The sequence below is a fragment of the Oncorhynchus mykiss genome, unplaced genomic scaffold (genome assembly GCF_013265735.2).
Source record: "Oncorhynchus mykiss isolate Arlee unplaced genomic scaffold, USDA_OmykA_1.1 un_scaffold_228, whole genome shotgun sequence".
NCBI lineage: Eukaryota > Metazoa > Chordata > Actinopteri > Salmoniformes > Salmonidae > Oncorhynchus > Oncorhynchus mykiss.
The window spans coordinates 292,474-317,582 of NW_023493696.1; the positions used below are offsets into that span (position 1 = coordinate 292,474).

Below are 25,109 nucleotides of genomic sequence, written 5' to 3' on the forward strand. Positions count from 1 at the left end.
CACACACACACACACACACACACACACACACACACACACACACACACACACACACACACACACACACACACACACACACACACACACTAGGCAGTGTTCATAAAGTGTCCACCAAGCCTTCATCCACCACTCACTATTACTGATGACATTATAGGTTGGTCACGTTCATATAGTAGCAGCGCACAGTAGTAGTGCTGTGGCTGCTGTATCAACCCCTGATAAATCACAATAAAACATGATTAATACCCCGCCAAATGAGTGCCCAGGCCTTTATTACTCCTGTACGAAGCAAAGAAAAATACTTGTCAGCAAAGAGGGGATAAAAAGTGCCCCCTTTCCCGCCCCCGTGGATAACACCCTCACCCCAAAACATATTCCCTGCTGCCGTGGTCATGTGGAACATATTTCAGCTCAATCGTAGTTTGAAACACAATGGAAGGCAAATGTTTGAAATGTTGTCGCAGGAGGTTGTAGGGCATTTATCTCTGTTATCGTAGGTGAGCCTAAGATAGAATTACTGTCTGGCTGCAACAGGTTCAGAGACAAAGGATGCATCCCAATGTAGCGCAGTGCTATTGACCCAGGGCCCATTCCCTATGTATGTGCACTACTTTTGGCATAGGGCTCTGGTCAAAAGTAGTGCACTATACATGGAGTAGGGTGCCATTTGGGACTCAGTAAAAGCTTGTGGATATACTTCAACACTGTTTCACACCAGTAATAACACATGTCTGGGTCAAAATGTGGCCATTTGTTGTGCTCATTTTGTAGTCTATTGAATTATACAACCTTGAGAAGATGTCTGGGAATACTTGTAGTTTCTCTTTATATGTAGAGATAAACTGAATCATGATAGTGTATTATTATTGACGTTTTTTACTTAATTTCATTTAATTTAATTTACACATTATATTTAGATATAAAACTGTCTGATGTATAATTTAGTTTTGCTGGTGGTAATTTGTATTACTTATGAAGTCTTACTGAGGAATGAGAAATGTTCCAGACATTTCACACACATCATTTCAAGTTGTGTTAATTCCAACAGAACATGTTTCTCTGGTGAATGCATGTTAAAGCACAGTGATAAAATTCATATAAAAAACAAGTTTAATGGATTTACAGTACAAGATTAACTGATATATATATATACAGTACAACATTAACTCACATATATATATATATATATATATATATATCAAGTTTAATAGATATACAAAACAAGTTAAATAGATAAAACTAGTTTAATATATATATAAACAAGTTTAATAGATATATACAACAAGTTAATTGATAAATAAAACAAGTTTAATTGATATATAAACAAGTTTTGTAACGACTTTCTTCCTGGGAAGGAGAGGCGGACCAAAACGCAGCGTGGTTAGGGTTAAACATCTTTAATAAAGACGAATACCGAGAAAACACTACAGATATACAAAACAATAAATGTGGAAAACCAAAAACAGTCCTGTGTGGTGAAACAAACACAGACACAGAAATAATCACCCACAAAAACTGAACACAAAACAGGCTACCTAAATATGGTTCCCAATCAGAGACAATGACTGACACCTGCCTCTGATTGAGAACCATATCAGGCCCAAACACAGAAACAGACAAACTAGACACACAACATAGAATGCCCACCCAGCTCACGTCCTGACCAACACTAAAACAAGGAAAACACACAAGAACTATGGTCAGAACGTGACAAGTTTAACAGATATATTAAACAAGTTTAACAGATATATAAAACAAGTTTAGTTGATATATAAAACAAGTTTAACAAATATGTAAAAGTGTAACAGATATATAAAACAATGTAGTTTGATACATGATTCTCTGTATTTCTATCTCAGAGGATTTTCCTGAGCAAAGCACTAGATGGTGCCTGTATACCTCTCTTGCTCTGTGTGTGTGTGTGTGTGTGCGTTCGTGCGTGTGTGTAAATGTGGCGTGTGTGTAAATGTGGTTTGTGTGTGTACCTGTGTGAGTGTGGTGCGTTTGATGCTGTGGGGATATGGGCTGGATGCAGGGAGACTGGAGCAGGACGGATGTGTGTTTGCTTCTCTGGGTTTGACTGCTTCCCTGTGTGAGTGTGGTGCGTTTGATGCTGTGGGGATATGGGCTGAATGCAGGGAGACTGGAGCAGGACGGATGTGTGTTTGCTTCTCTGGGTTTGACTGCTTCCCTGTGTGAGTGTGGTGCGTTTGATGCTGTGGGGATATGGGCTGGATGCAGGGAGACTGGAGCAGGACGGATGTGTGTTTGCTTCTCTGGGTTTGACTGCTTCCCTGTGTGAGTGTGGTGCGTTTGATGCTGTGGGGATATGGGCTGGATGCAGGGAGACTGGAGCAGGACGGATGTGTGTTTGCTTCTCTGGGCTTGACTGCTTCCCTGTGTGAGTGTGGTGCGTTTGATGCTGTGGGGATATGGGCTGGATGCAGGGAGACTGGAGCAGGACGGATGTGTGTTTGCTTCTCTGGGTTTGACTGCTTCCCTGTGTGAGTGTGGTGCGTTTGATGCTGTGGGGATATGGGCTGGATGCAGGGAGACTGGAGCAGGACGGATGTGTGTTTGCTTCTCTGGGCTTGACTGCTTCCCTGTGTGAGTGTGGTGCGTTTGATGCTGTGGGGATATGGGCTGAATGCAGGGAGACTGGAGCAGGACGGATGTGTGTTTGCTTCTCTGGGCTTGACTGCTTCCCTGTGTGAGTGTGGTGCGTTTGATGCTGTGGGGATATGGGCTGAATGCAGGGAGACTGGAGCAGGACGGATGTGTGTTTGCTTCTCTGGGTTTGACTGCTTCCCTGTGTGAGTGTGGTGCGTTTGATGCTGTGGGGATATGGGCTGCATGCAGGGAGACTGGAGCAGGACGGATGTGTGTTTGCTTCTCTGGGTTTGACTGCTTCCCTGTGTGAGTGTGGTGCGTTTGATGCTGTGGGGATATGGGCTGAATGCAGGGAGACTGGAGCAGGACGGATGTGTGTTTGCTTCTCTGGGCTTGACTGCTTCCCTGTGTGAGTGTGGTGCGTTTGATGCTGTGGGGATATGGGCTGAATGCAGGGAGACTGGAGCAGGACGGATGTGTGTTTGCTTCTCTGGGCTTGACTGCTTCCCTGTGTGAGTGTGGTGCGTTTGATGCTGTGGGGATATGGGCTGAATGCAGGGAGACTGGAGCAGGACGGATGTGTGTTTGCTTCTCTGGGCTTGACTGCTTCCCTGTGTGAGTGTGGTGCGTTTGATGCTGTGGGGATATGGGCTGCATGCAGGGAGACTGGAGCAGGACGGATGTGTGTTTGCTTCTCTGGGCTTGACTGCTTCCCTGTGTGAGTGTGGTGCGTTTGATGCTGTGGGGATATGGGCTGCATGCAGGGAGACTGGAGCAGGACGGATGTGTGTTTGCTTCTCTGGGTTTGACTGCTTCCCTGTGTGAGTGTGGTGCGTTTGATGCTGTGGGGATATGGGCTGGATGCAGGGAGACTGGAGCAGGACGGATGTGTGTTTGCTTCTCTGGGTTTGACTGCTTCCCTGTGTGAGTGTGGTGCGTTTGATGCTGTGGGGATATGGGCTGAATGCAGGGAGACTGGAGCAGGACGGATGTGTGTTTGCTTCTCTGGGTTTGACTGCTTCCCTGTGTGAGTGTGGTGCGTTTGATGCTGTGGGGATATGGGCTGGATGCAGGGAGACTGGAGCAGGACGGATGTGTGTTTGCTTCTCTGGGCTTGACTGCTTCCCTGTGTGTGAATAACAGACACCACTGGATTATTGATACTTGGATTATTCATACTGATGTTTGGTTCTGTCTTGGAGAGATGTGAGATTTTAGTTATGTTTTGCCTGTATTGTTTTAAATGAGTGGTATTGTTAAGGTCAGAGGTCAGAGGGGGCTGAGGAGAGCTATATGCCATGGTGGTCAAATTAATAGTACAATTGTCATCAATGTTGTAGCCAGGCCAGAGGTCAAATAGCAACTAGAATGGGTATTTTTCCTAAAGAGAAATTGTGTGACTTGCTTAATTTGTCCAATAATACGTTTTGAATCTTTAGAAGTTGAAATTGCTTGTGTTGAAAACTGTTGGCTAGTTGTAAGTAGTGAATGTATTACAGTAGTGGGATACTAGCCTTTAGTGATACCCTATATATACAAAAGTATGTGGACACCCTTCAAATTAGTGGATTCTGTTTTTTCAGCGACACCCGTTTCTGACAGATGTATTCAATCGAGCACACAGCCATGCAATCCCCATCGACAGACGTTGGCAGTAGAATGGCCTTACTGAAGAGCTCAGTGACTTTCAACGTGGCACCATCAAAGGATGCCACCTTTCCAACAAGTCAGTTTGTCAAATGTCTGCCCTGCTAGAGCAGCCCCGGTCCACTGTAAGTGCTGTTATTGTGAAGTGTAAACATCAAGGAGCAACAACGGCTCAGCCACGAAGTGGTAGGCCACACAAGGAATAATGGTCTGGGGCTGATTTTCATGGTTCAGGCCCAATAGTTCCAGTGAAGGGAAATCTTAACGCTACAGCATACAATGACATTCTAGACGATTCTGTGCTTCCAACTTTGTGGCAACAGTTTGGGGAAGGACCTTTCCTGTGTCAGCATGATAAGAATGACCTTAACCCCATCGAACAGCTTTGGGACGAATTGGAACACCGACTGCGAGCCAGGCCTAATCAGCCAACATCAGTGCCCAACCTCACTAATGCTCTTGTGGTAGAATGGAAGCAAGTCCCCACAAAATGTTCCAACATCTAGCGGAAAGCCTCTCAGAAGAGTGGAGGCTGTTAAAACAGCAAAGGGGGACCAACTTAATATCAATGCCCATGATTTAGGAATGAGATTTTGGACAAGCAGGTGTCCACATACTTCTGATCATTTAATGTATATTAAAAGTAGAAGTAGTGACTGCAGTAATAGTACGTAGTAGTGACTGTGGTAGTAGCACGTAGTAGTGACTGTGGTGGTAGTACATAGTAGTGACTGCAGTAGTAGTACATAGTAGTGACTGTGGTGGTAGTACATAGTAGTGACTGTGGTGGTAGCACGTAGTAGTGACTGCAGTAGTAGTACATAGTAGTGACTGTGGTAGTAGTACGTAGTAGTGACTGTGGTAGTAGTACGTAGTAGTGACTGCAGTAGTAGTACATAGTAGTGACTGTGGTAGTAGTACGTAGTAGTGACTGCAGTAGTAGTACATAGTAGTGACTGTGGTAGTAGTACGTAGTAGTGACTGCAGTAGTAGTACGTAGTAGTGACTGTGGTAGTAGTATGAAGTAGTGACTGCAGTAGTAGTACGTAGTAGTGACTGTGGTAGTAGTATGAAGTAGTGACTGCAGTAGTAGTACGTAGTAGTGACTGTGGTAGTAGTACGTAGTAGTGACTGCAGTAGTAGTACATAGTAGTGACTGCAGTAGTAGTATGTAGTAGTGACTGCAGTAGTAGTACATAGTAGTGACTGTGGTAGTAGTACATAGTAGTGACTGCAGTAGTAGTACATAGTAGTGACTGTGGTAGTAGTACATAGTAGTGACTGTGGTAATAGTATGAAGTAGTGACTGCAGTAGTAGTACGCAGTAGTGACTGTGGTAGTAGTACGAAGTAGTGACTCTTGTAGTAGTGACTGTGGTAGCAATTCTTCAGATATCTTATCAAAACTCAGTGGCCTCCATCATTCTTAAATGGAAGAAGTTTGGAACCACCAAGACCCTTCCAAGAGCTGGCCGCCCGGCCAAACTAAGCAATCGGGGGCAAAGGGTCTTGGTTAGGGAGGTGACCAAGAACCCGATGGTCAATCTGACAAAGCTCTAGAATTCCCCTGTGGAGATGGAAGAACCTTCCAGAAGGACAACCATCTCTGCAGCACTCTACCAAACCTTCCAACAGGACAACGATGCTAAGCACACAGCCAAGACAACTCAGGAGTGGCTTCGGGACAAGTCTCTGAATGTCCTTGAGTGGCCCAGCCAGAGCCCGGACTTGAACCCGATCGAACATCTCTGGAGAGACCTGAAAAGAGCTGTGCAGAGGCGTTCCCCATCCAACCTGACAGAGCTTGAGAGGATCTGCAGAGAGGAATGGGAGAAGCTCCCCAAATACAGGTATGCCAAGCTTGTAGCGTCATACCCAATTAAGACTCGAGACTGCAATCGTTGACAAAATGACTTTAACATAGTACTGAGTAAAGGGTCTGAATACTTTCGGAAATATGATATTTCACAAAAAAAAAAAGTTTTATACATTTTCAAAAATGTCTAAAAACCTATTTTTGCTTTGTCATTATGGGGTTATTGTGATGTCATTATGGGGTTATTGTGATGTCATTATGGGGTTATTGTGATGTCATTATGGGGTTATTGTGTGTAGATTGATGAGGGGGAAAAACAATGTAATCCATTTTAGAATAAGGCTGTAACATAACAAAATCGGGGAAAAGTCAAGGTGTCTGAATACTTTCTGAATGCACTATATGTATTATATATTTCTGGACGTTCTCCTCTGTACAGCTTCCAGTAGTTTCCGGGGCAGAGAGTGAAGCTGGTTTTGAAGCATCTTGCAGTTATTCACATTCTTTGCTATGCAGTCCACACATATCCTGTAAGACAAAACAACATGTTTAAATTGGAAATCAGCAGTTGCTACATCCATTTTTGGACATCTAAATTAATGATATGTACCCATTGCTTCTTGAAGACTATAACTTATCAACGCCTCATGAGCTTAGTTCAACTGTCGGACCCCATCAGAACCCGGAAAATAATCTTGTTTAAACTCCAATGTTTGTAAACAAAGTGAATGTAAACAAACACCATATAGCCTCAGAACATGGTTAAAACTATAATGTTTATATCATGGATGGTCAGTCCTTCCACCCATAGCTCTGTCTATAAATGTGAGTGGTTTCTCCCTCTCCGGCCCCATACCAAAACAGGGGCATTTGAGTGGTTTCTCCCTTTTATTTTATTTTTATTTCACCTTTATTTAACCAGGTAGGCTAGTTGAGAACAAGTTCTCATTTGCAACTGCGACCTGGCCAAGATAAGGCATAGCAGTGTGAACAGACAACACAGAGTTACACATGGAGTAAACAATTAACAAGTCAATAACACAGTAGAAAAAAGGGGAGTCTGAATATACATTGTGTGCAAAAGGCATGAGAAGGTAGGCAAATAATTACAATTATGCAGATTAACACTGGAGTGATAAATGATCAGATGGTTATGTACAGGTAGAGATTGGTGTGCAAAAGAGCAGAAAAATAAAAATAAATAAATAAAAACAGTATGGGGATGAGGTAGGTGAAAATGGGTGGGCTATTTACCAATAGACTATGTACAGCTGCAGCGATCGGTTAGCTGCTCGGATAGCAGATGTTTGAAGTTGGTGAGGGAGATAAAAGTCTCCAACTTCAGCGATTTTTGCAATTCGTTCCAGTCACAGGCAGCAGAGAACTGGAACGAAAGGCGGCCAAATGAGGTGTTGGCTTTAGGGATGATCAGTGAGATACACCTGCTGGAGCGCGTGCTACGGATGGGTGTTGCCATCGTAACCAGTGAACTGAGATAAGGCGGAGCTTTACCTAGCATGGACTTGTAGATGACCTGGAGCCAGTGGGTCTGGCGACGAATATGTAGCGAGGGCCAGCCGACTAGAGCATACAAGTCGCAGTGGTGGGTGGTATAAGGTGCTTTAGTGACAAAACGGATGGCACTGTGATAAGCTGCATCCAGTTTGCTGAGTAGAGTGTTGGAAGCAATTTTGTAGATGACGTCGCCGAAGTCGAGGATCGGTAGGATAGTCAGTTTTACTAGGGTAAGTTTGGCGGCGTGAGTGAAGGAGGCTTTGTTGCGGAATAGAAAGCCGACTCTTGATTTGATTTTCGATTGGAGATGTTTGATATGGGTCTGGAAGGAGAGTTTAGAGTCTAGCCAGACTCCCTCTCCGGCCCCATACCAAAACAGGGGCATTTGAGTGGTTTCTCCCTCTCCGGCCCCATACCAAAACAGGGGCATTTGAGTGGTTTCTCCCTCTCCGGCCCCATACCAAAACAGGGGCATTTGAGTGGTTTCTCCTTCTCCGGCCCCATACCAAAACAGGGGCATTTGAGTGGTTTCTCCCTCTCCGGCCCCATACCAAAACAGGGGCATTTGAGTGGTTTCTCCCTCTCCGGCCCCATACCAAAACAGGGGCATTTGAGTGGTTTCTCCTTCTCCGGCCCCATACCAAAACAGGGGCATTTGAGTGGTTTCTCCCTCTCCGGCCCCATACCAAAACAGGGGCATTTGAGTGGTTTCTCCTTCTCCGGCCCCATACCAAAACAGGGGCAGGGGAAAACAGTTTGTTATTGTTTCCACAACTGATTTCTACTTTTAAGGGACGATGAAAATGGACATTACACGTGATGTAAATAAAATCTGTGATTATTATGAGACATTTTACCGAAAGAGGGGATAAGGCTGGGTCTGGAAAACAAGTGCATCATGGCTGTGGCCCTGAAAACATGTGAAAACAAACAGTTAGTTTGTAGTGTCAGTGATTCTACATTTAACCAGGGCCACTGTGATGATTTGGCTGAAGGCTATCGTCATACCGTCAGATTCCCATAGGTTCCTACTAGGAGGACGTAGTCACAACTACCCCCAAACACAACGACGTCAGAGTCCTTTGCTTGGCTTGCTGTGTGCCACAACCTGCAGGGGAGGAAAGTCAAAGAAATGGGGGATTTCATCAAAGTACAGAGAATGTGCACTCCGTTTAATCATTGTACATTTTAGGCTAATTTCTCTTCACTCCTCGATCTGCACTACACAGACTTCAGATGAGATGGAAATGGAATGCGTTCTGATAGAACCTTTAGTTTTTATCAGGGAGTCATGCCAGTCATACCAGTCATACCAGTCATACCAGTCATACCAGTCATACCAGTCATACCAGTTATACCAGTCATACCAGTCATACCAGTCATACCAGTTATACCAGTCATACCAGTCATACCAGTCATACCAGTTATACCAGTCATACCAGTCATACCAGTTATACCAGTCATACCAGTCATACCAGTTATACCAGTCATACCAGTCATACCAGTCATACCAGTCATACCAGTTATACCAGTCATACCAGTCATACCAGTCATACCAGTCATACCAGTCATACCAGTTATACCAGTCATACCAGTCATACCAGTCATACCAGTCATACCAGTTATACCAGTCATACCAGTTATACCAGTCATACTAGTTATACCAGTTTAATCAGATTAGGAACTAGATTTATCATGATGCTAAACTGTCAGCTACTGTACTACCTTGGTTTGTTGTTGTTTGGATGGTCAAACTCCCTCCATGTCTTTGTGTCAACGTCTAAAACCCATCTATCACCTACAGAAACATAACAGATACAAGAAAGAAAGAACTCCATGGAACAGAAGGTTTTCTAGGTGGGTTAAATTGTTGAGTAACAGCTGAGTAAGGATTTCATCCTACTGGGTCTAAATGGGTAAATGACTTACTCATTGGTTTGCAGTCCACATTCAGTCCACCAAATAGAAACAAAGTGTTATCAGATACTGCAGTGAGGCTGTGCCACGACCTTCCCCCTGGCACAGTGGATGTTGGTACTCTGGAGAAGACATTTGGAAGGAACAGTTAAACACACCAAAGCTGTTATTATGATAAACACTGGAACGTTTGAAAGATGATCATTTGAAAGAGTGAAATATAAATACCTACATTTCAGACCATGTCCATGATTCTAGATCTAGACAATGAATGTCACTTGGTGTGGTTTCCTAAAGAGAAGGGTAGAAGGACGGGCAAACCACTGAACATCCCAAAACAGGTCAACAAAACTTGAGTCAAGTATTAGACTTGACTGTACAGTAAGCAATGTGATCCCATTAATCTCAGCAATGTTTTAGGGTTTTCTGTGTCTCTGCATCAATGCAATACAAAACGTGAGGAGGAGTTCAACTCAACAGAGTACTCACCAGTACTCGGCCCCCATAGACATACCCTTTATGACCAAGTGTTGCACCTGCATGGGCAGCTCTGGGGGCAGGAGCACGACCCTGTCGTCAGAAAGAGCTACTTACAGTACAGGTACAGAAGGACAAATTGTTGCTTGGCTGTTTGTGTGCAAATAACAAATTAGTTCATGTATAACCAGCATCATTGTGCTAGCTTAGCATATAGTGCTGCCTCCCTAAACGTGTCTGTGACTGGGCTTGAACCAGAGTCTTCTACCTCTCCTCTGATTGGTCTTGAACCAGGGTCCTCTACCTCTCCTCTGACTGGGCTTGAACCAGGGTACTCTATCTCTCCTCTGACTGGGCTTGAACCAGGGTCCTCTACCTCTCCTCTGACTGGGCTTGAACCAGGGTCCTCTACCTCTCCTCTGACTGGGCTTAAACCAGGGTCCTCTACCTCTCCTCTGACTGGGCTTGAACCAGGGTCCTCTACCTCTCCTCTGACTGGGCTTGAACCAAAGTCCTCTACCTCTCCTCTGAATGGGCTTGAACCAGGTTCCTCTATCTCTCCTCTGACTGGACTTGAACCAGGGTCCTCTACGTCACCAACACACACGACCACCAGCTTGACAATGTAGAAACAGATTGAGCTAAACAACAGGTACCGATTGGATAGCTCCATCAGCGACATTTCAAGCTAACTAAGTTCCACATAGTGAAGTTATGTTGTGATGTAATCATACAGTGTGTGTCTGTCTTACAGAGCTCTGTGGTTCCCTCCAGCTGGCTAGTGTTGTGTCAAAAACGTGGACTTCATTGTTCCATCCCCAACCAACGTTCTGCTCCTACAAAACACACAATACAACACGTTGAAAATGGTGGTCGTAATTCATACGTTTGGACGCCATCACAAACAAAAAGCAAAGATGTACCAATGATGCCGTGTCCACGATGAAGCTTTTGTCATCCATGATGTCATCAAGTGTCTTGTGACCATATCCACCAAAGTAGGTGACCCTACAGAATGGAAGATTCTCAAAGTAGGTGACCCTACAGAATGGAAGCTTCTCAAAGCAGGTGACCCTACAGAATGGAAGCTTCTCAAAGTAGGTGACCCTACAGAATGGAAGATTCTTAATTGGTAAAACTTACAAGATTTTCTGTACCTGTAGACTTCCATTCACTGCACTAAGGCTAGCTAGCATTGGCTAATTGCTAATTGCCAGAATCTCACAGTATTCCCTTAAAAATGTGTCATTTGAACCCTGACTGTCTTCCTGTTTGTAGCAATACTGCAATGGGCATTGACGTTGCATTCTAACGTTATATGTCACTGACCTGTCGTTGAAAACCCAGCAGCACAGCTTATCTCTGGGTGAAGGAGGAGAGCCACTCTCAGCTTTCACGTTCTTCCATCTGTAGTCCCCATCCAGGAGGTTGACACGGTATAGCTACAAGCACACATCTTTTCAGAACGTAACACACGTGTCTCTGAAGCTAGAGTTCGACACCCATCTGAACCGTCTCCTAACAACGGAAGCCTTAATAATGATTAATAAGCTTTTGGTGATTTTCAGAAAAAAATATTTGCATATCAGGGGCACTACAGTTTCTGTTGAGCTAGCTCACCTGATTGGTCTGTCCCGTGTCATCATATCCTCCGAATATGTACATGTGGCCAATTAGAAAGCAGCTGCAGGTGCCTGACATGGGGGGCGGGATCTCTCCTGACATTTGACACATTTCCCTTCAGAAGACAAAATGAATAAACCAACTACTAATACACACAGAATACACAGCATGAAGTTCCAAGCTAATACTATAGACCAGTCTAAACTATAGACCAGTCTAATACTATAGACCACTGTAGACCAGTCTAATACTATAGACCACTATAGACCAGTCTAATACTATAGACACTATAGACCAGTCTAATACTATAGACCAGTCTAATACTATAGACCACTATAGACCAGTCTAATACTATTGTTACGATGCGTGAATGAGGACCCAAAAGCGAATTAACTTAAACAGAGCTTCTTTAATTACCAAACATAGGTAGGCTCAGACGGACCGGCAGATTCCGACAGGACAAGACAAGGTTACAGCAAACATGACGACAGTCTGGTTCAGGCATGAAACACAACAAACAAGAATCCGACAAGGACAGGAGCAGAAACAGAGAGAGATATAGGGACCTAATCAGAGGGAAAAAGGGAACAGGTGGGAAAAGGAGTGACGAGGTGGTTAGGAGGAGACAAGGCACAGCTGGGGGAAAGAGGGGGAGAAAAGGTAACCTAACAACGACCAGCAGAGGGAGACAGGGTGAAGGGAAAGGACAGAGACAAGACACAACATGACAGTACATGACAGTACCCCCCCACTCACCGAGCGCCTCCTGGCGCACTCGAGGAGGAAACCTGGCGGCAACGGAGGAAATCCTCGATCAGCGCACGGTCCAGCACGTCCCGAGAGGGAACCCAACTCCTCTCCTCAGGACCGTACCCCTCCCAATCTACGAGGTACTGGTGACCACGGCCCCGAGGACGCATGTCCAAAATTCTACGGACCCTGTAGATGGGTGCGCCCTCGACAAGGATGGGGGGGGGGGGGGAAGACGAGCGGGGGCGCGAAGGACGGGCTTGATGCAGGAGACATGGAAGACCGGGTGGACGCGACGAAGGTATCGCGGAAGAAGAAGTCGAACTGCGACAGGATTAATGACCCGAGAAATACGGAACGGACCAATGAACCGCGGGGTCAACTTGCGAGAAACCGTCTTAAGGGGAAGGTTCTGAGTGGAGAGCCAAACTCTCTGACCGCGACAATATCTAGGACTCTTAGTTCTACGCTTATTAGCAGCCCTCACAGTCTGCGTCCTATAACGGCAAAGTGCAGACCTGACCCTCTTCCAGGTGCGCTCGCAACGTTGGACAAAAGCCTGAGCGGAGGGGACGCTGGACTCGGCGAACTGAGATGAGAACAGCGGAGGCTGGTACCCGAGGCTACTCTGAAAAGGAGATAGCCCGGTCGCAGACGAAGGAAGCGAGTTGTGGGCGTATTCTGCCCAGGGGAGCTGTTCTGACCAAGACGCAGGGTTGCGAAAAGAAAGACTGCGTAAGATGCGACCAATAGTCTGATTGGCCCGTTCTGCTTGACCGTTAGACTGGGGGTGAAAGCCGGAAGAGAGACTGACGGAAGCCCCAATCAAACGGCAAAACTCCCTCCAAAATTGAGACGTGAATTGCGGACCTCTGTCCGAAACGACGTCTGACGGAAGGCCATGAATTCTGAAAACATTCTCGATGATGATTTGTGCCGTCTCTTTAGCAGAAGGAAGCTTAGCAAGGGGAATGAAATGAGCCGCCTTAGAGAACCTATCGACAACCGTAAGAATAACAGTCTTCCCCGCTGACGAAGGCAGTCCGGTGACAAAATCTAAGGCGATGTGAGACCACGGTCGAGAGGGAATAGGAAGCGCGCAGACCGAACAAGCAGCCACGAACAAGCAGCCACGAAACGACGCGTGTCATGCTCCCGGGTGGGCCACCAAAAACGCTGGCGAATGGAAGCAAGCGTACCCCGAACGCCAGGGTGGCCGGCTAACTTGGCAGAGTGAGCCCACTGAAGAACGGCCAGACGAGTAGGAACGGGAACGAAAAGAAGGTTCCTAGGACAAGCGCGCGGCGACGGAGTGTGAGTGAGCGCTTGCTTTACCTGCCTCTCAATTCCCCAGACAGTCAACCCGACAACACGCCCCTCAGGGAGAATCCCCTCGGGGTCAGTGGAGGCTACTGAAGAACTGAAGAGACGAGACAAAGCATCAGGCTTGGTGTTCTTAGAGCCCGGACGATAAGAAATCACGAACTCGAAACGAGCGAAAAACAGCGCCCAACGCGCCTGACGCGCATTAAGTCGTTTGGCAGAACGGATGTACTCAAGGTTCCTATGGTCAGTCCAAACGACAAAAGGAACGGTCGCCCCCTCCAACCACTGTCGCCATTCGCCTAGGGCTAACCGGATGGCGAGCAGTTCGCGGTTACCCACATCATAGTTACGTTCCGACGGCGACAGGCGATGAGAAAAATACGCGCATGGGTGGACCTTGTCGTCAGAGAGGGAGCGCTGAGAAAGAATGGCTCCCACGCCCACCTCTGACGCGTCAACCTCGACAACGAACTGTCTAGAGACGTCAGGTGTAACAAGGATAGGAGCGGATGTAAAACGATTCTTGAGGAGATCAAAAGCTCCCTGGGCGGAAACGGACCACTTAAAGCACGTCTTGACAGAAGTAAGGGCTGTGAGAGGAGCTGCCACCTGACCGAAATTACGGATGAAACGACGATAGAAGTTCGCGAAGCCGAGAAAGCGCTGCAGCTCGACGCGTGACTTAGGGACGGGCCAATCAATGACAGCTTGGACCTTAGCGGGATCCATCTTAATGCCTTCAGCGGAAATAACAGAACCGAGAAATGTGACGGAGGAGGCATGAAAAGTGCACTTCTCAGCCTTCACAAAAAGACAATTCTCTAAAAGGCGCTGGAGGACACGTCGAACGTGCTGAACATGAATCTGGAGTGACGGTGAAAAAAATCAGGATATCGTCAAGGTAAACGAAAACAAAGATGTTCAGCATGTCTCTCAGGACATCATTGACTAATGCCTGAAAGACAGCTGGAGCGTTAGCGAGGCCGAAAGGAAGAACCCGGTATTCAAAGTGCCCTAACGGAGTGTTAAACGCCGTCTTCCACTCGTCCCCCTCCCTGATGCGCACGAGATGGTAAGCGTTACGAAGGTCCAACTTAGTGAAAAACCTGGCTCCCTGCAGGATCTCGAAGGCTGAAGACATAAGAGGAAGCGGATAACGATTCTTCACTGTTATGTCATTCAGCCCTCGATAATCTATGCAGGGGCGCAGAGACCCGTCCTTCTTCTTGACAAAAAAAAACCCCGCTCCGGCGGGAGAGGAGGAGGGGACTATGGTACCGGCGTCAAGAGCTACAGACAAATAATCTTCGAGAGCCTTACGTTCGGGAGCCGACAGAGAGTATAGTCTACCCGGGGGGGGGGTGGTTCCCGGAAGGAGATCAATACTACAATCATACGACCGGTGTGGAGGAAGAGAGGTGGCCCTGGACCGACTGAACACCGTGCGCAGATCGTGATATTCCTCCGGCACCCCTGTCAAATCACCAGGCTCCTCCTGTGAAGAAGAGACAGAGGAAACAGGAGGGATAGCAGACATTAAACATTTCACATGACAAGAGACGTTCCAGGAGAGGATAGAATTACTAGACCAATTAATGGAAGGATTATGACAAACTAGCCAGGGATGGCCCAAAACAACAGGTGTAAAAGGTGAACGAAAAATTAAAAAAGAAATGGTTTCACTATGATTACCAGAAACAGTGAGGGTTAAAGGTAGCGTCTCACGCTGAATCCTGGGGAGAGGACTACCATCCAGGGCGAACAAGGCCGTGGGCTCCTTTAACTGTCTGAGAGGAATGTCATGTTCCCGAGCCCAGGTCTCGTCCATAAAACAGCCCTCCGCCCCAGAGTCTATTAAGGCACTGCAGGAAGCTGACGAACCGGTCCAGCGTAGATGGACCGACAAGGTAGTGCAGGATCTTGAAGGAGAGACAGGAGTAGTAGCGCTCACCAGTAGCCCTCCGCTTACTGATGAGCTCTGGCTTTTACTGGACATGAAGTGACAAAATGACCAGCAGAACCGCAATAGAGACAGAGGCGGTTGGTGATTCTCCGTTCCCTCTCCTTAGTCGAGATGCGGATACCTCCCAGCTGCATAGGCTCAGCACCCGAGCCGGCAGAGGAAGATGGTAGTGATGCGGAGAGGGGGGCAACGGAGAACGCGAGCTCCTTTCCACGAGCTCGGTGACGAAGATCAACCCGTCGTTCAATGCGAATAGCGAGTTCAATCAAGGAATCCACGCTGGAAGGAACCTCCCGGGAGAGAATCTCATCCTTTACCTCTGCGCGGAGACCCTCCAGAAAACGAGCGAGCAAAGCCGGCTCGTTCCAGCCACTGGAGGCAGCAAGAGTGCGAAACTCAATAGAGTAGTCTGTTATGGATCGATTACCCTGACATAGGGAAGACAGGGCCCTGGAAGCCTCCTCCCCAAAAACAGATCGATCAAAAACCCGTATCATCTCCTCCTTAAAGTCCTGATACTGGTTAGTACACTCAGCCCTTACTTCCCAGATTGCCGTGCCCCACTCACGAGCCCGTCCAGTAAGGAGAGATATGACGTAGGCGACACGAGCAGTGCTCCTGGAGTAAGTGTTGGGCTGGAGAGAAAACACAATATCACACTGGATGAGGAACGAGCGGCATTCAGTGGGCTCCCCAGAGTAACACGGCGGGTTATTGATTCTGGGCTCCGGAGATTCGAAAGCCCTGGAAGTGGCCGGTGGATCGAGGCGGAGATGGTGAACCTGTTCTGTGAGGTTGGAGACTTGGGTGGCCAGGGTCTCAACGGCAAGTCGAGCAGCAGACAATTCCTGCTCGTGTCTGCCTAGCATCGCTCCCTGGATCCCGACGGCTGAGTGGAGAGGATCCGAAGTCGCTGGGTCCATTCTTGGTCGGATTCTTCTGTTACGATGCGTGAATGAGGACCCAAAAGCGAATTAACTTAAACAGAGCTTCTTTAATTACCAAACATAGGTAGGCTCAGACGGACCGGCAGATTCCGACAGGACAAGACAAGGTTACAGCAAACATGACGACAGTCTGGTTCAGGCATGAAACACAACAAACAAGAATCCGACAAGGACAGGAGCAGAAACAGAGAGAGATATAGGGACCTAATCAGAGGGAAAAAGGGAACAGGTGGGAAAAGGGGTGACGAGGTGGTTAGGAGGAGACAAGGCACAGCTGGGGGAAAGAGGGGGAGAAAAGGTAACCTAACAACGACCAGCAGAGGGAGACAGGGTGAAGGGAAAGGACAGAGACAAGACACAACATGACAGTACATGACAACTATAGACACTATAGACCAGTCTAATACTATAGACCACAATTGACCAGTCTAATACTATAGACCAGTCTAATACTATAGACCAGTCTAGTACTATAGACCAGTCTAATACTATAGACCACAATAGACCAGTCTAATACTATAGACCACAATAGACCAGTCTAATACTATAGACCAGTCTAATACTATAGACCACTATAGACCAGTCTAATACTATAGGGTAAGGGTTAAGTTTAGGGTAAGGGTTAAGTTTAGGTTAAGGTTTAAGTTTAGGGTAAGGGTTAAGTGTAGGGTTAGGATAAGGGTTAGGGTAAGGGTTAAGTTTAGGGTAAGGGTAAGGGTTAAGTTTAGGGTAAGGGTTACGTTTAGGGTAAGGGTAAGGGTTAAGTTTAGGGTAAGGGTTAAGTTTAGGGTTAGGATAAGGGTTAGGGTAAGGGTTAAGTTTAGGGTAAGGGTTAAGTTTAGGGTAAGGGTTAAGTTTAGGGTTAGGGTAAGGGTTAAGTTTAGGGTAAGGGTTAAGTTTAGGGTTAGGATAAGGGTTAGGGTAAGGGTTAAGTTTAGGGTAAGGGTTAAGTTTAGGGTAAGGGTTAAGTTTAGCGTAAGGGTTAAATTTAGGGTTAGGATAAGGGTTAAGTTTAGGGTAAGGGTTAAGTTTAGGGTAAGGGTTAAGTTTAGGGTTAGGATAAGGGTTAGGGTAAGGGTTAAGTTTAGGATAAGGGTTAAGTTTAGGGTAAGGGTTAAGTTTAGGGTTAGGATAAGGGTTAGGGTAAGGGTTAAGTTTAGGGTAAGGGTTAAGTTTAGGGTTAGGATAAGGGTTAAGTTTAGGGTAAGGGTTAGGGTAAGAGTTAAGTTTAGGGTAAGGGTTAGGGTAAGGGTTAAGTTTAGGGTTAGGATAAGGGTTAGGGTTCGTAGATACTTAGTTGAAATGTTACTGGTCTAATACTATAGAGCATCTACCTACAGAGGGAATATCCAGATAAAGTGTTAATCCCAAACAATTTCTCCATTCATATTCTTTACAATGTGTTATATACAGCCCATATGCACAAACACTATGTTAGAATTCCATTGATATTCTTACCATACACCTCTTTCTAAGTCATACAACCAGATTTCATCACTGGGAAGGAACACTTCCCTCTCAGCGGTTGACTGCAGAACAGAACAAAAACAAATCTAAGCACGTTGTTACTGAGAAAATACATCTATCAGCAGCATGTATGTTATACAGTATATGTGAATGCTAAACAACTATCAATTCAAAAACAACACCATCAATTAGGAATGCTTTCAAGATAGTTCCAGGAAGGGAATTTACAAATCATGTTTGAGGCTTACCATGTAGCCTCCCCAGACATGCAGAGTATTTCCCTCTAATACAGCTGTGTGACCACTTCGCTCAAGGGCAACAAGTTCCACACAGTGTTTCTCAACGGCAGAATCCATCGTTTCTACAAAACTTCTTAGAAAGTGAAAACACAAAGAAAAGGAGAGAAAGAAATGTACAAAGATCTCTCTGCCAGGATTTTTATTATCTCTGACCCAAATCTGTTCAAAATCTTTTATTTTTTTTATAGGCCCAAGCTGCTAATTTTGACTACAGACTTTGGCAGCGAATCGAATGTGCAGGGGCTGGCTGTTTTTAAGTAGCTGAGACGCTCCAACCTCTAGGGGAAAAAAAAAAACAAGTTGTTCTTGCCCTGACAGCGTTTATTGTAGCGGAAGGTCAAAGGTCATGTCATCTTGTCACCAGACCATTACTCCCTCTGGCCACGCCCCCTTACCTGAAAACGCCACAACACTCACCGAATACCTCTCCTCTGCCTGTTCCACTCTCTTCATACCACCACTCCCTATGAGCAGTTTGTTTTCCTGTGCTTAGCGGTTGTGTGCTTGTGTTTATGCAACGGGCAGCTCGCCCCTTCACTTCACTCACATGTACTTCTGAGGGCAGAACATATCATGTGTCATGTTTGAAATAGCCTTGCTGGGATCAGCCTGGTCGTGCAATAGTTCACATGCTGTTACACTTCACGTATCAAAGTGATGTGAAACGAAACGCGAGCCAGCCGTCTGTATTATGATTGGAACCAAGTCTTTGATTGGAAGGAAACAACCCCCCCCCCCCCACCATCCATCCATCCTCACAGAATCCATACATTGACTGATTGACGTCTCTAAGGCTTAAGCCCTTTTAAAATGTAACTTATTTTGTTCTCCACGTTTACTCCGTCTTCTAAGGTAGTTCTGTTGGGGTGACGTGTCTTAGCCCATTCACAGTGGTGCATCCAGCGAGCTATATTGATCTAATGTTGGAAGAGTTGGGGAGGAAACAACTAAAGGTAAAATAGCATGAAACAGTGTAAAAAGTATTCTACAGGGTTACTATAAATCAAAGAGGGTTATTACACTGTAAAACTTCTCCCTGTAAATGTGTGGGGTTATACTGGCACCAGAGCTCCCAGCTTAATACTGTAATTTAGCTTTACAGCAGAGATGCTGTAATATATTTTTACATCTCTGCTGTAAAGGAAAATTACAGTATGAAGCTGGCAACTCTAGTGCCAGTATAATACTGTGGATTTACAGGGAAATTCTCCCTGAAATCTAATTGTAATAAAAACAATGCATTTTTTACATAAAATACATTCATTCAAATTGTTAACACAATTAACAACAAAATGATCAACAGAATTGACAATAGAAGTAAAAACAATGAACACATATTTATACAAATAAGAGCATCATTACAACACGAATGCAAAAACGATATATTGTGTGTGTGGGGTGTAGGGGTGGGAGAGGGAGGTGGAGTTAAAATTGGGATTGATACAATCCTAAAGCTATGATCAGGGGCAACTCTACTCGGAGTGAGGGGGTTCAGAGGCAGTGAAACACACAATGGGACAGGAGAACATCCAGGAGGAAGAATTCAGTGCAGCATCAGGTGTTCTTCACTCACTGAGCTCTTTGAAGAATGGGGCAAATGTAGGGGTTGAGAACAGCTGGCTTCCTCTGGGCCACCTTGTCATGCACTTTGTCTTCAGCGTCATCATCTTGGGTTGATTTGAACCAGGAATCTGCACAACCGTTTATCCAATATAGTTTGATGAAATATTAAATCTATTGAGGGATTGAAGAAACACAAATTAGACTGCTGGGTGATTCTGATGAAACCAGTTGTAAACACGTCTGTAGCAAATTGAGTTACAAACCCATGATGCATCTGTAAAAAATCATTCTGAGTACTAAGATGTCTCCTATTTACCACGGTCTTATTTTAAATACATTTTTGCATTTTCGCCTGCATTTTGTACATTCTCATTACAGAAATGTGTCCTGATTTTCATTTTATAACATTTTACTAACTGATTTGATATGTTGCTGTAGTTTGTCCATTAATCCCCCCAAAAAATGGTAAACTAGTTTGATGTTTACATTAAACTATAATATTTATTACCTACAAAACACAGTGTCTGTGGTGGACATTACGTGACAATTTTTCAAGTTCCTGCAAAAAATCCAATCAGTTAAAAAAAACAGATATATATTCACCCATAATGCATCATCTACAGGAAGTGTATTTAATTGATTTGCTTCTATGCCTTCAGAAGGAGGTTCTTATTCTCATACACCCCCTTTAACCCACTTTGCCTTCTCATTACCCAAACAGCTAAAAAGCTCAAATTGGGAAAAAGTCAGATTTAATTTTATACTAATTGAATAAGTAAATGTTAATAATATTTTTCAGTGTTTAACTCAGGCATTTTCTTCAGGGGAGCAATGTTAACAAATATTACATTGATTTGTTTATACCTTTTTTGGACTGTTGCTGTAATGATAATTTTTGTGGAAATTGTGGTAAGATGCATAGATTCTAATCAAAAAACATAATCATTATTCTGAAGTAGATAGGTACATATCCTTAATGTCAGTGATCCAAAGAGGACATTTCGTTAAAGATGACCTTATTTATTATTATTATTATTATTCTGGCTCTCGTCCTTCGTACGGGAGTTGCAGCGATCGGACAAGACCAATTTGGATATCACCAAGTTGGGGAGAAAAAGGGGTAAAATAAACCGTCAACAGTGAAGAGGCGACTCCGGGATGCTGGCCTTCTAGGTAGAGTTCCTTTGTCCAGTCTCAACGTCAACAGTGAAGAGGCGACTCCGGGATGCTGGCCTTCTAGGTAGAGTTCCCTCTGTCCAGTCTCAACGTTAACAGTGAAGAGGCGACTCCGGGATGCTGGCCTTCTAGGTAGAGATCCCTCTGTCCAGTCTCAACGTTAACAGTGAAGAGGCGACTCCGGGATGCTGGCCTTCTAGGTAGAGTTCCCTCTGTCCAGTCTCAACATCAACAGTGAAGAGGCGACTCCGGGATGCTGACCTTCTAGGTAGAGTTCCCTCTGTCCAGTCTCAACGTTAACAGTGAAGAGGCGACTCCGGGATGCTGGCCTTCTAGGTAGAGTTCCCTCTGTCCAGTCTGAACGTTAACAGTGAAGAGGCGACTCCGGGATGCTGGCCTTCTAGGTAGAGATCCCTCTGTCCAGTCTCAACGTTAACAGTGAAGAGGCGACTCCGGGATGCTGGCCTTCTAGGTAGAGTTCCCTCTGTCCAGTCTCAACATCAACAGTGAAGAGGCGACTCCGGGATGCTGACCTTCTAGGTAGAGTTCCCTCTGTCCAGTCTCAACGTTAACAGTGAAGAGGCGACTCCGGGATGCTGGCCTGATAGGTAGAGTTCCCTCTGTCCAGTCTCAACGTTAACAGTGAAGAGGCGACTCCGGGATGCTCGCCTTCTAGGTAGAGTTCCCTCTGTCCAGTCTCAACGTTAACAGTGAAGAGGCGACTCCGGGCTGCTGGCCTTCTAGGTAGAGTTCCCTCTGTCCAGTCTCAACGTTAACAGTGAAGAGGCGACTCCGGGATGCTGGCCTTCTAGGTAGAGTTCCTCTGTCCAGTCTCAACGTCAACAGTGAAGAGGCGACTCCGGGATGCTGACCTTCTAGGTAGAGTTCCCTCTGTCCAGTCTCAACGTCAACAGTGAAGAGGCGACTCCGGGATGCTGGCCTTCTAGGTAGACTTCCTCTGTCCAGTCTCAACGTTAACAGTGAAGAGGCGACTCCGGGATGCTGGCCTTCTAGGTAGAGTTCCCTCTGTCCAGTCTCAACGTCAACAGTGAAGAGGCGACTCCGGGATGCTGGCCTTCTAGGTAGAGTTCCTCTGTTCAGTGTCAACATCAACAGTGAAGAGGCGACTCCGGGATGCTGGCCTTCTAGGTAGAGTTCCTCTGTCCAGTGTCTGTGTTCTTTTGACCATCTTAATCTTTTATTTTTATTGGCCAGTCTGAGATATGGCTATTTCTTTACAACTCTGCCTAGAAGGCCAGCATCCCGGAGTCGCCTCTTCACTGTTAACGTTGAGACTGGTGTTTTGCGTGTACAATGAAGCTGCCAGTTGAGGACTTGTGAGGCATCTGCTTCTCAAACTAGACACTCTAATGTACTTGTCCTTTTGCTCATTTGTGCACCGGGGCCTCCCACTCCTCTTTCTATTCTGGTTAGAGCCAGTTTGCGCTGTACTGTGAAGGGAGTAGTACACAGCGTTGTACGAGATCTTCAGTTTCTTGGCAATAGCCTTCATTTCTCATAACAAGAATAGACCGACGAGTTTTAGAAGAAAATTATTTGTTTCTGGCCATTTTGAGCCTGTAATCGAACCCACTATTGCTGATGCTCCAGATACTCAACTAGTCTAAAGAAGGCCAGTTGTATTGCTTCTTTAATCAGAACAACAGTTTCCAGCTGTGCTAGCATCATTGCAAAAGGGTTTTCTAATGATCAATTAGCCTTTTAAAATGATAAACTTGGATTAGCTAACACAACGTGCCATTGGAACACAGGAGTGATGGTTGCTGATAACGGGCCTCTGTACACCTATGTAGATATTCCATTAAAAATCAGCTGTTTCCAGCTATAATAATCATTTACAACATTAACAATGTCTACACTGTATTTCTGATAAACTTTATGATATTTCATTGTACAAAAGAATGGGCTTTTATTTCAAAAACAAGGACATTCCTAAGTAACCCCACAGTTTTGAATGGTAGTGTGTGTATACATATATATATATTATTTTTTTCTCCCCAATTTCGTGATATGCAATTGGTAGTTACAGTCTTGTCCGATCATCGCAACTCCCGTACGAAGGTCGAGGGCCATGCATCCCCCGAAACATGACCCCGCCAAGCCGCACTGCTTCTTGACACACTGCTTGCTTAACCCGAAAGCCAGCCGCACCAATGTGTCGGAGGAAACACAGTACAACGCTGGGCCAAACCCTCCCCTAACCCGGATGACGCTGGGCCAAACCCTCCCCTAAACCGGACGACGCTGGGCCAATTGGACATTGCCTCATGGATCACCCGGTCGTGGCCGGCTGCATCACAGCCCGGGATCGAACCCGGATCTGTAGTGACGCCTCAAGCACTGTAGTGCCTTAGACCGCTGCGCCACTCAGAGGCCGAAAAATGACAGTTGAGATTCCTGTTGTCAAATGTCAGTTTCGTGAGAATGACAGCTAGATACATCTACTTTAAACCCTAGCTAACTATTAAAAAGATTGCTATAATCTACAATCTACAATACCACAGATTATTTTACCAGACTCACAACATTTTATTTTCTCTCATGGCCACCAAATGTTTGCATACTACCGGCACAGTGAACAGGTTTAGCTAATACTGTAACATTATGGAACAATGGTGTAAACAGGGAGAGGCTATACGGACACTTCTGGCATGAAAAACAATGACATATGTTGCACAGCTGAGAGCAGAGTAAACCGAATCACAGAGGGTTGTGACAGCTAAGGACACTGTGTCCTGGTGTTGTTGTCGTTCATGCTCTTCCCATTGAGTAGACTGCACCACGGTGACATTGAGATGTCTACCAATAAGTTATTTATTGTGTAGGTTGCTATCCTACTTGAAATGTAAAAAATAAAAAATTCTCAGAGGGAATATAGGCCATATCTTTTGATCTAAACAAGCCATGTTCGCTGTAGCGATGGTGAAAACATAATAGTCACAAATCTGAGCTCAATTATTATCTGGGTGATTTTTCTTCTAGGTCACACAGCATGATATTTATGAACAATTTAGAGCAGACTGAAATGGCTTGTGTCAATTTGAGCTAGCTAACTTGCTAGCTAGCAAGCTAAGAAAACATGCACTAATTCAACGTTGCCTAGCAATAAAGATACTTTAAAAAAGTAAGGTAGCTACGAAGCAGGTGCTGAAAATATTCTTCCACTTTACTGCCACTTCAAGAAGATATTTAGTAAAATAGTCTGAGCATCATGTGTCTCACCCTACAGCGTGAGGTTTGCGCCTGAAACAAAAATCGTAATCTACAGTAGGCATAAGCTATTATTGTAAAGAAATACAGTATGTTAGAGTCATTTTTACAGGACATTTCCAATTACAGTTAACAACAGTATTTTTTTTTTTTGCATTTTACCCATAATCTACAGCATTAATGTTGTAAAACATATTTATGATATTTTGTTGTGCATTCTACAGTGTATTACTGTTGAAATGACAGAAAAATCCTAGTGTACAGCTAGAGAGCATTCAGCAATACAACAACAACTATTTATATCAGCTTTACAGTTCAACAAGTAAACAAATGTGGATTATTTTTCTTTAAGCACCATTGAGATCCACCTAAAATTGGAACTATAAATATGAATCACTAGAGGTTGGTAGCACCTTAATTGGGGAGGACGGGCTCGTGGTAACGACTGGTGCAGAATTAGTGGAATGGGTATCAATGTGTTTGATGCCATTCCATGTATTCCATTCCAGACATTATGATGAGCCGTCCTCCCCTCAGCAGCCTCCACTGATATGAATGGTTGGTGTGATGACAACATCATTATCAACTTCCTCAGCAAGACCACTCTTGATATTCAACTACTACTACAAGGTTAACTACTGTACTACTGCACTACTGATACTACCACTACTACTAAACACTACTAATACTACTACTACTACTACTATACGGTTAACTACTGTACTACTGCTACTACTACTACTACTACTAAACACTACTAATACTACTACTACTACTACTATA

General features: G+C 45.1%; 2 protein-coding genes across 5 annotated transcripts; both read right to left on the reverse strand.

Annotated features, from left to right (window-relative positions):
• Positions 1–1,713: 1,713 nt before the first annotated feature.
• LOC118948232 (atrophin-1-like) lies at positions 1,714–3,751 on the reverse strand. The gene is made up of 2 exons (XM_036973293.1): positions 3,737–3,751; positions 1,714–3,633 (listed from the first exon to the last, which is right to left on the reverse strand). The coding sequence occupies exon 2, from the start codon at positions 2,853–2,855 to the stop codon at positions 1,881–1,883; it is 975 nt and encodes a 324-aa protein (XP_036829188.1). The 5' UTR covers positions 2,856–3,633; positions 3,737–3,751; the 3' UTR covers positions 1,714–1,880.
• Positions 3,752–6,154: 2,403 nt separating this feature from the next.
• Positions 6,155–18,881, reverse strand: LOC110507270 (kelch domain-containing protein 1). Of its 4 annotated transcripts, none has more exons than XM_036973289.1 (14): positions 18,774–18,881; positions 18,306–18,429; positions 18,049–18,119; positions 11,602–11,719; positions 11,311–11,423; positions 10,905–10,989; positions 10,734–10,817; positions 9,994–10,074; positions 9,737–9,795; positions 9,517–9,626; positions 9,313–9,385; positions 8,596–8,695; positions 8,445–8,497; positions 6,155–6,600 (listed from the first exon to the last, which is right to left on the reverse strand). In XM_036973289.1, exons 2-14 carry the CDS (start codon positions 18,411–18,413, stop codon positions 6,480–6,482), a joined length of 1,176 nt encoding a protein of 391 aa, XP_036829184.1. In that variant the 5' UTR covers positions 18,414–18,429; positions 18,774–18,881; the 3' UTR covers positions 6,155–6,479. The 4 variants fall into 4 exon arrangements, with proteins under 4 accessions (XP_036829184.1, XP_036829185.1, XP_036829186.1 ...); XM_036973290.1 differs by having other exon boundaries at positions 18,306–18,426; positions 18,774–18,842; XM_036973291.1 differs by lacking the exon at positions 18,306–18,429.
• Between the last annotated feature and the right edge of the window lie 6,228 nt (positions 18,882–25,109).